Source organism: Triticum aestivum, chromosome 3D, assembly GCF_018294505.1.
Source record: "Triticum aestivum cultivar Chinese Spring chromosome 3D, IWGSC CS RefSeq v2.1, whole genome shotgun sequence".
Classification (NCBI taxonomy): Eukaryota; Viridiplantae; Streptophyta; class Magnoliopsida; order Poales; family Poaceae; genus Triticum; species Triticum aestivum.
Genome location: NC_057802.1, coordinates 517,919,492 through 517,936,830, shown reverse-complemented (window position 1 = coordinate 517,936,830; position 17,339 = coordinate 517,919,492). Strand labels below are relative to the sequence as shown.

The window sequence follows — 17,339 nt, the reverse complement described above, 5'->3', positions numbered from 1 at the left end:
ACACATCACCGCAGACGCAGAGAAAGACACGCCGCATTCGTAACGCTAGCTCCCGTGTTGCCTAGCGCGGTACTGATTACCGAGCCGTTGGGAGCTGAGAGCTACTCGGTGCAGCTGAGTGCCCGAGTACTCCTCTGTCCTCTCCACTCCCCCCCTCTCCTCCTCTCTCTCTCGGCCGAGAAGGATAGATAGACCTAACCTCTCCCTCTCCCCCGCCGCGTTCTTGGGGTAGACGCGCCGAGATGGAGCATATCGCGAGGTTCTTCTTCGGGGTCTCAGGTGAGCGAGCGCCATGGCCGATGTTCTTCTTCCCTCTGTTTGGCGTTCTTTTTTTCTTCATCTTCTTTTGTGGATTGGTCTGAGTCTGACGGCTGTTTTTCATTTGGCAGGCAATGTTATCGCTCTGTTCCTCTTCCTGTCGCCGGTGTAAGTGCTCCTGTGGCGCATAGCCTCCTTGATTTCCTCTGTTTCCTTTCGCTGAGCTCTTGCGGTGTGAGCACAAACATGGAAACAGAAGGACCTGTGAATGATATAGCGCTCTGTTCTTGGAAAGTGCCAGCCTTCTCTGAACTTTGCTTTCCTCTCCACGCACCATTTCGTTCTTTCTCGAAGAGTGGTTCTGAGAAACCAACCAGTCAGCACATGAAACCCTGCAGATCTTTGATGCTGACTGAAAGTTAGAATCTGTGTACCATCTATCTAGAGACAGACTAACTAACTCTCATGTCGCACTCCATTGTTGTTATTTTTTTTTTAGAAAAGGAGGATGACCCCTAATTAATTATTTCCTGAAGCTCTGATCTACATTTCCTGCTTTTCTCGGCGTGCTCGATTAATATTTTCTTCTGAGCGGTGAGAAATCCTTGTGTGCTGTGTTGCTGCAGCGTCACCTTCTGGAGGATCATCAAGAGGAAGTCGACGGAGGACTTCTCCGGCGTGCCATACAACATGACGCTGCTCAACTGCCTCCTATCCGCATGGTAACCAACCGCTCCCCAACCCACACGCTTCACTCTGCTGGTACCGGTAGAAGGCTAGATAGACACACCGGCCTTTTCTCTAAAAAGTAGCGGCAACAACACAGCCTTCGCATGCACGACTGATTCTTCGGTTCTTCCATGCCATTTTTCACAAAAGCAGCTTAATTCACAATGAAAAATTCCGTGCTTGCAACCTGCAAGGGTCACCTGCTGGATCTGTTCTGGGCATGTATATTCAAACATGTGAGCGAACAGTGCAGAAGAAACACTGCAGCTGATGGAACCAGGAGTGAGTTTTTTTTTTCTTCTTTTGAAAGGAACCAGGCGTGAGTTGGCTCCTAGCGTAGATGACTAGCCTGTGTCCGGTTTCCTCTGTAGATGGAAAGCTGGTGCTGGGCCCATTTACCAGCACCGGGACAGTGACTGGTACCACGGGCCCGGGAACGATAAATTTGTGCTGCACGGTTCGTGCACGGCCACCCTGGCCTGTCGGCGTTGCCAGCCGGGCAGTGACGTGTCCTCGCGTTCATGTGTTTCTACTTTGCACCTAGCTCGATGGAAAAAGGGTTTTCTGGTTACGATTTCAGTGTGTTTGGCAGGTAAAAATAATGGTTTTGTTGGGTGGATTAAAGGTACGGGCTGCCGTTCGTGTCCCCGAACAACATCCTGGTGACGACGATCAACGGCGCGGGGTCGGTGATCGAGGCAATCTACGTGGTCATCTTCCTCATCTTCGCGGAGCGCAAGGCCAAGATCCGGATGCTGGGCCTCCTCAGCGTGGTCACCACCATCTTCGCCACGGTGGTGCTGGTGTCGCTGCTGGCGCTGCACGGCAAGGCTCGCACGGTCTTCTGCGGCCTCGCCGCCACCGTCTTCTCCATCTGCATGTACGCCTCGCCGCTCTCCATCATGGTACGCACGCACGCACGCACGCACGCAGACACACAGACTAATTGTAATTGATTTACCTCTAGTTTTCATCCATGTATTCAGTCATGACCCATGCATGCGTGTGTGCACTGCAGAGGTTGGTGATCAAGACCAAGAGCGTGGAGTACATGCCGTTCCTGCTGTCGCTCTCCGTGTTCCTCTGCGGCACCTCCTGGTTCATCTACGGCCTGCTCGGCCTCGACCCCTTCATCTACGTACGTCATCTCTCTTCTCCACCCCTGCCAAGCCAAGATCCCATCGACATGTCGTTCTGATCCATGATCCATCCATGTCGTGCTGGCCGATGGGTACTAGCAAACCCATGCACTGCACGGCCGGTACGGTGTGCGCTGCACTGCTAGCTGTAGCCATTGAATGCTCCAGCGAGACATGCGGCGCATTGCTGGAGTACAACATGTAGTTCAAAAGTAAAAAAAAGAAGCTGACACGTATTTTTACGCGCGCGCATGCATGCAGATCCCCAACGGGTGCGGGAGCTTCCTGGGCCTGATGCAGCTCATCCTCTACGCCATCTACCGGAAGAACAAGGGCCCCGCTGCCGGCGCCGTGCCGGCCGGCAAGGGGGAGGACGCCGGCGACGAGGCCGACGAGGTGGAGGACGCCAAGAAGGCGGCCGCGGCGGTGGAGATGGGCGAGGCAAAGATCAAGGTCAATGACGACACCGCCGTCGTCGACAAGGTCGCCGCCCAGGTGTAGCCGCCGCTGCACAGAGAGAGTGTGCATGAGGTGACAGCAGCATAAGGCCGCTGCTTAATTAGTTGGTAGAGCTGTTATGCTAAGCAGATCGTCGGTGTCTGCCTTGTTGATTTGTTTCTTGACATGGTACGTACGTACATTTGCCAGAAAGCTGGTGCTCTCTCCCCAAAGGCCAGCCTACGGGAGAGCTATGAGACAGTACTCCGAAAATCTCAAATTGTAACTGCAAGTGTGAATTACCTCTGCTCTGTTTCTGTGTGTTGTACTCCTCCAAAGATCAAAGTTGGTTTTTGCCCCCTGGAAACAAACCCAAGAAACTTTTGCTTTCCTCTCATAAATAAACCAGCATCTCCAACGCGGACTCTTAAACCACTCGCATCCGTTCGGACCGTGCTGTTTGAATGTGTCTTGCCGTCCAACGCTGTCATTTTGATTGTCGGTATCTGCCTTCTTGATTTGATTCTTGATGACTTTATACGTACGTACATTTTGTTGGAAATATGAGCAATTTACCGAATAATTTTATTAACAGAAATACTAGATAAAGTATGACTAATATAGCAGAGATAAAACAAGTTATGCAATCTGACAGAGAGAAGGTAATAGCATCTGCATATATGAATTAGAACCAAACACATCTAGAGCAAACATAACCTCAAACAGAAAGAGCATAAGAACGTACGAAACAGCAGCAGAAGCATTGGTCTTGGGTCGACATCCTCGCCAGCCATGTTGTTGAAGAGGTTGTCGACGCCGGGGAAGAAGTCGTCGTGGTGTCTTGAGCGTCCGTGATGATCTGGTCAGTAGTCACGCAGAGCGCTCCCAAAAACCTTATCACCTTATCACCCTTCTCCCGTACATGACTCAAAGAGGTGAGATTTCGGAGGCCTACTGTCCCGACATAAGCTCAGTGGTTCGGAACGGTGGCAAGAGGATACTACAGCAAAACGTTTCAGCAACCCGCGGCGCGTCGTGACGACGAGGCGTGGCGTGCGGCAGAGGAGGGGCGCGCGTGAATGCCCCTCTTGTGTTTTGTGCGCAGTACAGGACGCTTGTACTTTCATCCCATAATTTCAGAATCTCAGAAGATGCTTTAAGACGAAAATTCAACTTGTTTGCCCGGGCTCATCTACACCCGATAAAATAAAAAAAATGATTTTTTTTGGGTGGTGCAAAATGCTCAAAGGCGTGATGTTCATGCAAAAATTCAGGTGTTTGGACATTGGAGGAGCTGCAAAATTTCGGGGTGTTTGAACATTCGAGGAGGTCCTGACAAAAAAGTCAAAATCATATGTGAATAGTGTTGTTTTCAAAAGTTTCTCAGACACCCAAAATCTATCTTTTTCATCACGAGCTCCTCGAATGTCCAGACTTCACCAAATTTTACACGGACAACACGCACATAAGCATCTTGCATCACAAAATTATTTACATTTTTTACTATTTCAAACGCTTTTACTGTTCACATCCGGCCTCATCTGAGCCCGGGTGCAGAATAGCCGCATCCATACAATTACATCCATTCCACTGGACCGAGTTTTTTTTTTTTTTGAACTTTGAAATTGCAATAGTTAGTTGTTAGGCCCAGAGGAAGCAGAATGGGAAGGCCCAAGCCCTGGCGGGCAAAAGACAGAGCACTGGCATGTGGGCCCACCTGTCAGTGCCAGCCAACTTACGAACTTAGCAAAGGCGGCAAGTTAGCGGGTCCTGGGCCTCGGTCCGGCCACTAAACTGAAGTGAGAACCCGAATCCACGAACCCATTTCTCTTCCTTCCAGCGGAAGGAGAACACTCTTCCCACTCGAGGAATATAAAACCGACCCAACCAACTCCCGACGAAGCGGCGCGCTTCCGAGGAAGCGGAGGAGGGCCCGCCCGCAATTTCACAAAGTTCCGGGGAGGATGCCGATAGAGATGCCGCGGGGGCTCCCCTTCGCCGTGGACACGTGGGGCCCCTCCTCCCGCCGCCGGCGCCACCGCTTCCTCACCCACGCGCACCGGGACCACCTCGTCGGCGCCGGCGCCGGGGCCGACCCCGGAGGAGGCGCCCTCTACGCCACCCGCCTCACCCTGTCCCTCGCCCTCCGCCACTTTCCCCAGGTACCTTAGCCTGTCTCCCAGAGAGACGCGGTAGATTTTGAATTTGCTGCGGTGGATTGAGATTTCTCGCGCGGTGCGGCCGTGTTGCAGCTGGACCAGGGGGAGTTCGTGGAGGTCGAGGTGGGGAGGACGTTCAAGGTGGATGACCCCGCCGGCGCCTTCTCCGTCACCGCGTACGATGCCAACCACTGCCCTGGTAATTGTTGTTTTATCCTTGTTTGGTCTGCTCATCGTGTTACAGCACTCTGTAAGATTGAGCTTGCTAGTGGATAAATCAATCCTACTACTACAAATGCGCCGTACATAAGATTGAACTTGCTGGTGCATAAATCAATCCTGCTTTCATTTCTGAAACTGATAAACAGCCAGCTCCCAAGTTCTGAAATGCATCGTACCTAAGATTCAACTTGCTAGTGCATAAATCAGTACTGCTTTCATTTCTGAAACTGATAAATAGTCAGCTCCCAAGTTCTCAAATGCAAAATGAAACACCACATCATCAAGCTAGCCCCTCCCGGTGTAGCATCACCCTTGGCAGCTACTGGGAGATCTAAGCAGGCTCTCAACGTTTTTAGAAGCACAACAGTAGCATAATAGCCGGACCAAAAGAGCACCACAAAAACGAGATACAGATGCAAAGCGTTTGCCTCAAAGTGTCTCCATGGACCACGGCCGATGATTCCCAGCTACGCTCACCAGAAACACTCAGTTACGGCAATCCTCAACCATCAGCGCTGACCCCCGCCTCCGATTGAAGAACTCAAACACCAGTTGCAGAAATAAGCTTGCCCCTCAGCACTGCATTGAGCGCACACCTGCTTTATGCCTTTATGTAATCCAGAGTAAAAGTTCAACCAATGAGCCGTTTTCGCTACAAGACTAGTTGGGTCATAAGGAAACACGTTACGAAAGCAAGCTGCATTATGATATGTCCAAATCAACAAAATGTGAGCAGCTACCCTACAGCTAACCGCCCCCTGTGAGACCCTTGCAAATTTAGCACCCAACCATATAAATTTGCTACTGAACTTATCTCAATGTCAATATCCAAAACACATTTTGGTGCACCCCAGGCATGTCTAACGATGGAAAAATGAATGCACAAAATGATGTTATTATCTTGTCGGGGATATGGAGCGACATATGCCAAGGGATGGCTTATCATGGATGGGGACATAAGTACGTCGCCAGGCTCTAGAAACGGGATTGGGCGAGATCGCCTACGCCGGCGAATCTTACCCAGGTTCGGGGCTCTCCTAGGAGATAACACCCCTAGTCCTGCTCTGCGGGGTCTCCGCATGATCACTATCTCAACAAGGTAGCTACAAGCTTGCTCCTTGAGCTGTTTGGCTAGGGGAAGAAGAAGAACAAGGCTAGCTCTACTCCTTTCTCCCTACGTGGTGTGTGTGTTTTCTCAGGATCTGAGCCCTTTGCATGGGGTCGCCTGGGGGGGTTTATATAGGCCTACCCCCCAGGGGTACAATGGTAATCCGGCCGGGTGTAGGACCCGGCCGTCAGTGTCTTTGGTCTCCGGCTTCTCCGCTGGCTGCTGGGGCCCGCCGCCTGATGGGTCCCGCCGGCTGCCGTGTTCTCCGCCGACAGGCAGGGCCCGCCGCCTATGGGTCCTGTCGGCTGCTCTGCACTGTAGCCTCGCCTCTGATGACGGAAGCTTTGTCGTGGGGAGCGTGGCTACAGTCCCGCCGCCTGGCGGGCGCTCACTGTAGCCATATCCCGTCTAATCTGGTTAATGGCGCACAAACTCCAATGGAGGGGGAGGGCCGCCTGCTTGGTCCCCCTCTGTGCCGATTGGTCAGGGCTTCGCCGCCTTCTGGCATGTCACGGACAAGTAGGGCCCACTGCCTGCAGGCCGTACTGACAGCCCGTCATGGGAGCATGGCCTCCTCTGCCATGGATGATGTCATGAGCGGCGTGGCAACAGTGTTGCGCCGGGCTGGGGATGTCCGCCGGGTACGCTGCACTGTGGCCACGTTCTGCCCTGGATTCGGGGGTGGCAGGCTGCACTGTAGCCACGCCCCTCCCGTCGTTGTAATGAGGTGCTAACTTCAAGGGAACGTGGAGCCGCCTGCTAGGAGTCGGCCCACCTCGTGGCCGCCTTCTGGATTCCGCCGCCTCCTGGCAGCTGGCCATTTGGACCAGCCGGCCCCAGGGAGGCAGTCCTTTGTCTTTGATATTTGAGGGGCGCAGCCAGCCCCGATGTCTTGAAATACCATGGGGGGCTGATAAGGCTACCCGTGGTCATTTACTCCGACATATCTCCAGCATTACAATTTACCAGCTGATGTTTCTGTCCCCCCTTCCTGTCTTGCCACAACAGTTTCTATCTGGAAAAAAAAACTGTAGATAATTCAAATGGAGACATGATCGCTCCCCTCATTGGAGAGAAACTTCCTCTGCGATGTGCCCAGTTTACCCTCTACCTTTTATTTATTTCTCTTCCAGTCACTATGTGTTGATCTTTTCTTGAGTAGGGGACCCCCTAGATATTTCATAGGCAGAACCGCCTCCACACAAGTAAAAAATCCATATACTGTTCCCTGCCCTGATTAGATTCTCCCAAACAACATATTTCACTCTTGTGAACGAATATTTTTAAACCAGATAAATCAACCTCAAACAGAAACACTGTGTCATCAGTACATTGAAGCATGGCTAGAACTGATGTTACCACTTACCAGATTTGGCACAACACCTCTAATCAAGTTTCTTTAACCCTATTAATGACAAGCTCGAGCATATCTGCATATGTTTTGCTATATTAATGATATCATAAAATGCACCCTGGAAATTGGGAATTTGGCCTTTGGCACTAACTGTTGCCGTTCCCTCTGATTTCAGGGGCAGTTATGTTCTTGTTTGAGGGTGAATTCGGTAGCATACTGCACACGGGCGACTGCCGACTTACACCAGATTGTGCTCAGAACTTGCCACTGAAATACATAGCAAAGAAAGGGAAAGAAAATGTTTGTCGGTTAGACTTCGTGTTCCTGGACTGCACATTTTCCAAATGCTTCCTCAAACTACCAAGCAAGGAGTTGGCAATCCAGCAGGTTATCCTCTGCTCTGAGGTTTTAAATGTTCTTGTCATTGCCTGGGGGGCTGTAGTTATGACAGCGGGGAAGTCACCGTTTTGAAATGATTCAGTAAATGCAGGTTATAGCTTGTATATGGAAGCATCCGGATGCACCTTTTGTATATCTTGCTTGTGACCTTCTTGGTCACGAAGAGATCCTAGTTGAGGTGTCCAGGACATTTGGATCGAAAATTTATGTTGACACGAGAAGGAATTCAGATTGTTTTAAAGCTCTGTCACTCACAGCCCCTGAGATCATCACTGATGATCCATCTTGTCGCTTTCAGGTGTGTTACTCGATGACATTCATTCTGTTTTAATTCACATACCGCTAACCTGTCAGGACTGCTGAACACTTGTATGATTGAATAAATGCCAGTACCAAATTCTCTAAAGCTGTTACTGAAAACAATAATGCAAATTCTGTAACCAATTTTGAATAGTAAAATTCTTAATTCGTGTCACTGCTGTTCTTATGTGTATTGTCACAGAGTACTTCTATTCTTTCTTTTTTTACTTTGTTGGTTCTAACTCTGTTAACTCAACAGATAGTTGGATTCAACCAATTCATCTGATGTATATTGCATGTAAAGTAGGTAATTTTTTCTTTCTACTATCTTGGCTTTAACCATTTTTATTTCCACAGATAGTTGGATTCCACCATTTGTATGATAATGCAAGTAAAAAGCTTGAAGGGGCAAGGGCTAGTCTTCAGCCGGAGCCTTTATTTATCCGCCCCTCAACGCAGTGGTATGCCTGTGGTCGAAACCAGAAACCCAGCCTAACAGAAGCTCAGCAGGATGATTTTGGGATCTGGCATGTCTGTTTCTCCATTCACTCTTCCCGTGACGAGTTGGAGCAGGCGATGCAACTTCTTCAACCTCAATGGGTCATCTCAACAACTCCCCCATGCTTTGCCATGGAGCTGAGCTATGTGAAGAAACATTGTTTCAAGACTCGCTTGACAACTAATGATCCATTGTGGAAGATATTCAGGGATCCTCTTCAAAAGTCAGTAACCTCACCCTCGTCGGTGCTTGCTTCTTGCACGCAGCCAGATGAAGATCTCTCAACTTTTGTTGATGATGATCATCCAACTTCTGCCAGTGAAGAATGCACAGATTTTGATGTTAGCACACTTGAACTGCAATTTGTGCCATCCCCGCCGGTTGAAGAACCAGATATTACATTGTTTGGAAGAGCAAGATTTGGTTCTCAAGCGATTGACATAATGAAAGAAGAGTTGTGCCACCAGTACATTGCTGCAGCTGAACAAACCAGATTCTGTGCACCGGAAGATTTGCTTCATGATAGCAGCAAAAATGTTGAAACATATTCTGCTATGGATTTAATCACAAAGCAAGCCCCAGCTTCCCAACAAGATTGTGTGGAAGCTGGAGATGTGGCGCCCTCCTGTCAGTGTGCTGAAGCTGGAGATGTGGCTCCCTCCTGTCAGGGTAAAGCATCCCCAACCCTACCAGAAGCATTTGCAGTTCAACCTTTGCCTACTGTTCAACACAATATATCAGTAGTGCCTGATCAACCGGAAAAGTCTGACATTATAATAGAACCAATATCTATCAGCACTACGGAAAGTTCAAGTCTTCGCATGGTCAAAAATGCAGAAGTAACAGATTGTCAAACGGACCACCTGTGTGTCATTGGATCATCGAAATCTTTGCATGCGAGTCTGAAGAGGCTGTACAGATCGAGGAATGTCCCTGTCCCGCATCCTCTCCCGTCTCTTGTTGGACTTTTGGAATCCACTAAACGGGTCAAAAGACGACCTGGCTCTGATTATAGCTCGTTGAATTCACGGCACAGCCTACCTTGAAGATAAGATTGAGCTTATACCTTGCCTTCAATATGAGATATATTTTATAGCACATACGGCAAATATAGACAAATATGGACCGTGAAGTATTCAGATTCTTGAGATTACAGTGTTGTCAGCTAAATTACTTTGACGAATATATCTGGAGAGCATATGTGTGTATGTATTTGATATATGGATTTTGAAATGTTATGTTGTAGATCAAGCTGTTGTAATTTCACAAGATTACTCAAAGATAAATAAATGTTTTTATTCTACCATTTGACGAATATATCTGGAGAGCATATGTGTGTATGTATTTGATATATGGATTTTGAAATGTTATGTTGTACATCAAGCTGTTGTAATTTCACAAGATTACTCTAAGATAAATAAATGTTTTTATTCTACCATTTTTTGGTAGAAACCTGTGGCCGAACTGCTGGCAACTACTCTATTGGTTATAAGAAAAATCTGGATGGGCTTTTGCAAGTATTTACATGATTGTATTGATAGACAGAAATCTGTGGCCAAGCGTGGGCACCTATATGTCCTATATAGGTAAATTAACTGGGACACCTAGGTGCCCGGGCATCTTGATTGTTTTAGGTATGTACAGCCGCACAATGAATGTTTGATTTGTTTCCTAATTATTCTTCATGCAAGACTTTCCGTGTTTACATTTTATTTTCATTTTTAACTATTAGGCATGCAAGACTTTCTGTGTTTACATTTTATTTTCATTTTTAACTATTAGGCATGCAAGACTTGCCATACAATAAATCAAAGTAATATTTTATTTTCTTCTGAACTACTATTAGTATCTAATACGCGTATTTTTGTTTCCTAACTATCTAATACGGGTATCTAATACTTAGTAATAAAATTATGTGCATACACGGGTATATATACCCAGTAAATTATTCTCTGAGCTATTACGTTCTATTTTTTTAACTATTTAATATGAGTATTTAATACCTATTAACGAAATTATGTACATATCGGGTACGTATATACCCAATAATTTATGTAAATATATGGGTATTGAATACCTACTAACGATACCATAAAAAATACCATTAATGATATTATGTACAAATACGGGTATCTAATACCTACTCATGTAATTATGTACACATGCGGGTACGTATATACCCAATAATTTATTTTTAGAACTAATTATGTTTTATTTTATTTTTTAATTATCTAATATGGGTATGCAATACCTACTACCAAAATTATGTGCATTTTCAGGGTGCGTATATATCCAATGAAATCTTGCGTCATACATACCCATTCCTAACTTGATCTGTTATACAAGGGCAAAATACATGCTATATAAGAAAGTAATAAATGTCGACCTACATATTAATACCCTGTCTTTTTATCACGTGACATGCATGCATGGGACGGTCCACGAATTAAAGCCTGCCAAATTAACTAGCAATTGATGCATTTTTATTGGTTTCCAAATCAATCGCTGAACACGATCCAACGATGAAGAGGCAAGGTGCCCAGACACCTAGGTGTCCCAAACTGGCGTCCTATATATATTACTGCATGTTCTAGTTCCCAAACAGACACAACATTGTACGTACTTAGGAGTATGTTCTAGCAACATAAATAGATTTATACATGGAGCAGAGTCGACATGTCATGATTCTATCCCAGAATACAACAACACAACCAGTTGCTGCAGCAGCACAACATGGTTCACCCGGGCGATCAGCCAAACTCAATTATTCTGACAAGCAGACTCCTAAAATTAGATAAGATCAGCCAAGAACTCCTCCGTGGTTCACACCCTTTTTACAATCTCTGCACCAGAAGCTCCTAAAATACAGCAGTGCTAATGCAACCCAAGTCAGCGAGCTCGGCCTATTGCCACGCGGAGGCGACGATGAGCGTTTTCTCTCCCCAGCCGAAGTGAAGTCCCCCATGGTCCTCCTCGAACTTGTACCTGTCGCAGTACGAGCTCAGCAGCGATCTTATTCCTCCGATGACGTTGCTGCTAAATGGGCACGGTGCGAATCCAGCCATCGTCATTCTCGCCCTCCATTTCCCAGCAACTTCGTACCTGGAGTATAAACAACTTCACTGTCAGCCACATGGAGTTTGTGGTATGCATAATTTGGAAGAAGAATTTGCATGACGTATGAGTAGACAGCAGCACTGGAATTACCTCTCCACGCGATCAGGGCCTTCGCAAGCCAAGATGTTAACAATTTCTCTAGCAAGGCACTGCCTCTCCACATTCATTCTGTCCGGACTTTCCCTTGGAAGTGTTGCGTCCAGTGAATCGAAAAGAGCGGAGTAGTAGTCATAGACCTCACGGAACCTGTGAAAGTCAGATGTTTCAGGTATTTTTAGGGGCTCGGCAGTTGGAAGAGAAACACAAGAGTTAATAGACAGAATCTACAAAGGAACATTATTTAATGTCTAGAAAGGATGTGGAGAAACTACCCAATCCATAAAGAACCAAAATTACTGCCGCAATAGAATTGGATAATGAGATAACTAACCTTGTCTGAAATGGAGCAGTATTGGTATTGGCATCCTGCTCAACCAGGGTCACAAGCTTTGGTTGAAGGCCCTTCACCATACGAAGGAGCTGATCCCGTTCGTTCATGATCGAAACACTTTCATCAGGAAGGTGGTGCAGCTGGAATGCAAAATTCACAACTAGTGCTTCCCCGGGACGGCAATCTAGCATTGCAGGTGTAACATCCCCGATGTCGGCACCCACTGCCCTGAACTCAAAAGATATTCCGCAGTCCTCCGCAAGCTTCTCCAGGCGTTGCCCAATGACCTTCAGACCTCCAACAGTCCTCTGTACTGTCTCGTGATCATCCACACCAGTTATTCTCAAATGGCGTGGCTTGTTTGCATCATCTTTCATAAACTGCATCAGTGTAATATACTGGCTGCCTTGATTGATGTCAAAGTCTATAATATGCATCCTTTCTTCGCCTTTGCAGGCTTCAAGTATGGCATAATTAGCAGCCATGAAACCAAATCGATAGCATGGGCAGATCTCAAAGAGGATTTGCATTGCTGACAGCTGATACAGGGTTGGAGGGTCCTTGCATGTCAATGCCTTGTAGATGCCCGTCCCTGAAGCTACTATTCTTGCAGCAAGGCCCTCCACCAGATAAGCTGCAATCCTGTGAGAAGGGTCCCCTTGGATTGAGACCATCTGCCGGAGGTCCGTTATGATTGCCTGTGCTTCATCTACGTTATATTCAGCTAATGCCGTGGCACAGTCAAAGAGCAACTGCTTTGGGGTCCGTGCTTCTCCGCTGTTGCTACCTGCACAACTAATGCTTGATTCCGATTCTTTCGGAGAAGTTGCAAGCAAGACATCCTTCATGGGATCGGCCCATTCATCACTGATGCAACCCGCCTGGGAAATTTCGAACAAGATGTCATCTCCATCATCAAGTAAAGCATGCTCCAGCTCTTGAAGCTTCAGCCTGATCTCATCATCGAACTCTACTTCAAGTCCAGAACTCTGATTATCTGATATAGACTGGGAGTTCTGTTGAGACACATTGGAGAACACCGGTGAGTCTTTTTCCGCATCGGAGCAGGGCGTTAGTGAGGCCTGCTGATTGTAGAAGGAGTTCTGGAATGCAGCAGATGGTGCTTCAGGGAAACCCATATGTCCATAGTCCTCGGAATTGAATGGTTCAGGGCCATAACGGAACAACTGCGTATCAGAGCCAAATCTTCTTGCAGCAAAGTTTGAGTTGGGTGCGCCAAATTTATGCACATAAATATTATCCGCGTATGTCGTTGACGGGTCTACTCGCCCGACAAAAGACATAGCTTCTCTCAAGCACCTCTGGGCCTGCCAAGCTAAATATCCTGAGGCCTTCTTTCTTCAGAACCTCAGATTAGGTCCAACCCAGTGCAATTTCTGTAATGCCTACAATAAGACAAGAAAGGATCAGCAGCCTCTCTAAATAACAATGAGCTGAAATACATGGCGCTACTTGTTAACAGGATGCCATTTGATGATGTTCCTGTTGTTTTTTCAGTCCAGTAGATTCCCTGTTCGCATACCTAACTTGTTGAAAATAAGGTCATAGCCATACCTAACAAGTAATCCAATCGAAATCACTCGTTAATTGAGGGAAGCTCGAATTCTGTATAGCATGTTGCAAGTTATTTTTTGATAAAACATTTAGCAACTAGCAAGTGGAGTAGCTCGCAGGACATGGTAGGCCACTAAATGCCAGAAAAATACTGCCTAACTTGCAACGACGACTTGACCACCGATTGCCAGGTCTTAAAGAATACTAGGCGAGAATAATCATATCTACAAGTAGCCGATTTATAAATCTTAGACTAATACGCAAGAAACGCGGAGACAAAATATCAGCCAAGTACGGCTCATTTGCACCACAAACAATTTTTTTGGTGTGAAAAATCCCAAGTAACACGATATGCTCGCCAAAAAAGAAGATAAATCTGCACAAATCTTGCTCGATCTTTGATGAAGCCTGAACCAGCAAGCTGCTTAAATCTATTGGGATGCAAAAAAAAAAAACAGAAATCTTGGAAGTATTCGTTCTTATCAGAGCGCATGACATGCCAATTGACAAAAAAATAATCATGAACTATGCATCAAACAAGGTGCTGCTTTCTCCTCTGAACATCACGATGGCAGCATGGGACCCCAAGGCCCAAGCAGGCCGGCTCTACACGCAACCCCAAGAACCATAGCTTGACCCTACACGACGAGGCCTCCCAAACAGCACAGGCACGAACATACCAATCAAGAACTCCGACCAGACGAAACCGCCCCAAGAATATCCCCAGAGACAAGGACGCGCGCGCGAGCAAGAAATCGATAGAGCGGCAGCAAACAGCAACGGCCTTGCTTGCAGAGAGACAGGGAGGCGGCGGGAAGTACTCACGGGGTGATTAGCCGGCCGGGCGGCGCGAGCAGGGAAGCGGAGACCGGACGGAGAGGCGGCAAAGGGCGGATAGGGAGGGCAGCTCGACGGGAATGGGAAGGAGAGGGAGGGGGAGGGGGAGGAGGAAGAGGATGGGAAGAAGGAAAGGAATGGGTTGGGGTTGGGGTTGGGTGGGTGGGTTGGTTGGTTCGGGGATAGGGAGTGGGGGCGCCAAAGTCCGAGATGTCATACGGTGGGACGCGGTCTGTGCGACGACCGCCGGCTCCGCCCGGGATCCTCTGCGCCGCCCACGGAGAACTCTGTTTTTTGTCGCACGGGCTTTGGACGCGCGACTTTGGCGAAGTAGCTCTCCGCGCCTCCTGCTCCATCGCGGTTATACGTGTGTGTGGTAGGAGGTCAACGTGCGTGCCACCGCAAATGTTTTCAAGCGTCTGATTTCGTGTGCGTTGATTAGCATGGATGCATTCCAGGGAAGGTTTGTCACCGAGGGTCGTGAAGTCAACACTCGCGCCTTGCTATCGACGGGTATGTCGATCACCTAACGCCAGACGCCCGGTCGAAATCTATGAAACGTCAAACCTAGGGTTTTGATATCTGTTAGGCCGGGATAGGATCAACGACTATCAGGAATGGGGCCCATGTTACCGAACGAAACAACAAGCCTAGGGTTTTGATATCTGTAGGCCAGGATAGGATCAACAACTATTATCAGGAGTGGGGCCCATGGCGCCGAACGAAACAACAATTGGCAGATTTCATAAGAGGGGCCGCATTCGTAGCACGGGAGTAGGGGTTGCGGATTTCGTGGTGCCGAAGGGTCCCGGAATGGAGCCTAATTGGGTCTTGCTTTATTAGGTGTCTGGATGATACGCATTTCTCAGTTTAGATGGTTTCTCCGTAAGGTTTTTTAAGTGTTAGGTGGATTTTTTTTAAAATATACATGCTAATGTGAACATCCTTGTATATATTTTGATTTTGCGGAAGCAAAATATATGTAGGTTGTACCCCATGGGCTATATTGCTCTTAGATCCAGATTAGGCTCATGCTTTGAGATTCCTATATATTTTTTAACATTTTTTCTATCATATTCTCATTTTTCTACCTTAATAAAGTTAACTCTATTGAGCCAACATGTCTAAAACAAGATCGATATGGTTTGCATTCAACTATTACTTATTCATTAACTCATTTTCATGTCTAACGTGAATGTAAATGGATGAGTAATGCAAATCGACCGTTTATTTGGGATTAAGTAACAAAAACCATCACAATTGCAGTTGTGGTAGCAAAAAATCACCATTTTTATACTTTCCACTAAAATCTATCGGTATTGCGCCTAAATTTTGTAAAAACACTAGTGTAGTATAGCCCACCAGAGGTAAACAATCCACACTGTTTTCTTAGTTTATAATATATTGTTGTTGAGATTCTGGAGTGGTAGGTTTAGCACTAAATAGTCAAAGTCATGGTGGAAAATGAGAAAACAAATATGTATGATTCATCATTTATTTCTTAACCACTGGAATGTGACACTATGACCCATTTCGCTATTTTGAACAAGTCATGTATTTGAAGGAAAGTTCCAAGGAAATACCCAGTGTACTCAATTTGATTCTTTTTAACATCAAACTACTGGAACTCTGGATTAATGAAGAAACACCCATGTCTGAAATTTTTGTAGGTCAACTCAAAGTTACCATATGGTTCATACACGTTTGTATTCCTTTTATAGTATTCCTATTGACGCTTGGACCCGGTCTGGTCTGGCCACCACAGAAGGTTGAATGTAGGTAATTGGTTACAAAGGATCCTATCCACTTCGTGGGGAGTTTCCCGATCGGAACATATCCCACCAAACCAAACCCCAAAGGCTAAAAGCTACGCTAATCATCATTTCACAGCTCTAGGATTGAAATGATGGAACGGGTTAACGGGATTGCTTGGTCTTTTATGCAACCAAAGATAACCTAGTTTCTAGAAGCCGAATTAGTCAAGCATACGAATAAGCTTCTCGAAGACTTAAAAATTAGTTATAGTAGTATAACTATTTGAAAAGGTGAAAGATGTAAATATAATCAATCACAAGAAAAATTCATTCCCACTTTTGTAACTGAAAAGTTCGCCATGCCTTCTGGCCGACCTTTTGTTTTAGCAAAATAACATTCCTCACAAATTTCATACGTAACGGTGCACACACAAAATGTAAGCTCTCAAAATTCCAGTGGAATAAAATAAAATAACTGTTGCAAGGGTATGGCCAAAATAAGATTGTGAAGCTTACGGGGGCCATATTGATATCGCCATGTCTGTTCGAGAGGCACATCTTAGCGACCTTGGAATTATATTGTACTCCCTCTCTCCCAAAATAATTTAAACTAAAACCACGTCACTTATTTTGAGACGGAGGGAGTATAAGACAATTCTTTATCTAGATATTTATACTACGCCGAGATTTCTTTCGAGAGGTTTTAAGGTGGGCCTATATTAGCCATTAATTTGGTAGAGTTGTAAGGCTTATTCTTACTATTACCTGCCAATGTGTCAGAGATTATCCATAATCATATACTGCTTGTCGGACATTGGCCTTCGACCACATCAGGAAGTAATATTGTCACTAAGAACACAATAGCAAATATGACTTTGTAATACTAATTAGTCTTATTTCCATGCCGACAAATTGAAGTTGAAACCGTCACCACCAACCATTTAGTTTGAACTTCAAATTGCTAGTAAATACATATATTTTGAACCAGGCATCCATTCAAACCAGCGTGTAGAGCGCGCGC

General features: G+C 46.4%; 3 protein-coding genes across 3 annotated transcripts; 2 read left to right on the top strand and 1 right to left on the bottom strand.

Moving 5' to 3' along the window:
* Positions 1–232: 232 nt before the first annotated feature.
* Positions 233–2,885, top strand: LOC123080148 (bidirectional sugar transporter SWEET1a; the record flags this gene model as incomplete). The annotated part of the gene is given in 6 exon segments (XM_044503035.1): positions 233–279; positions 390–426; positions 885–980; positions 1,613–1,892; positions 2,006–2,125; positions 2,388–2,885. Coding segments are annotated over 6 exon segments (810 nt in total). The 3' UTR covers positions 2,628–2,885.
* A 1,570-nt stretch (positions 2,886–4,455) lies between these two features.
* On the top strand, positions 4,456–9,911 carry LOC123080147 (5' exonuclease Apollo). Its single transcript, XM_044503034.1, has 5 exons — positions 4,456–4,726; positions 4,817–4,922; positions 7,583–7,794; positions 7,898–8,104; positions 8,464–9,911. The coding sequence occupies exons 1-5, from the start codon at positions 4,529–4,531 to the stop codon at positions 9,649–9,651; spliced, it is 1,911 nt and encodes a 636-aa protein (XP_044358969.1). The 5' UTR covers positions 4,456–4,528; the 3' UTR covers positions 9,652–9,911.
* Positions 9,912–11,225: 1,314 nt separating this feature from the next.
* Positions 11,226–14,731, bottom strand: LOC123080146 (scarecrow-like protein 1). Its single transcript, XM_044503033.1, has 4 exons — positions 14,553–14,731; positions 12,153–13,558; positions 11,813–11,968; positions 11,226–11,707 (listed from the first exon to the last, which is right to left on the bottom strand). Exons 2-4 carry the CDS (start codon positions 13,454–13,456, stop codon positions 11,509–11,511), a joined length of 1,659 nt encoding a protein of 552 aa, XP_044358968.1. The 5' UTR covers positions 13,457–13,558; positions 14,553–14,731; the 3' UTR covers positions 11,226–11,508.
* Between the last annotated feature and the right edge of the window lie 2,608 nt (positions 14,732–17,339).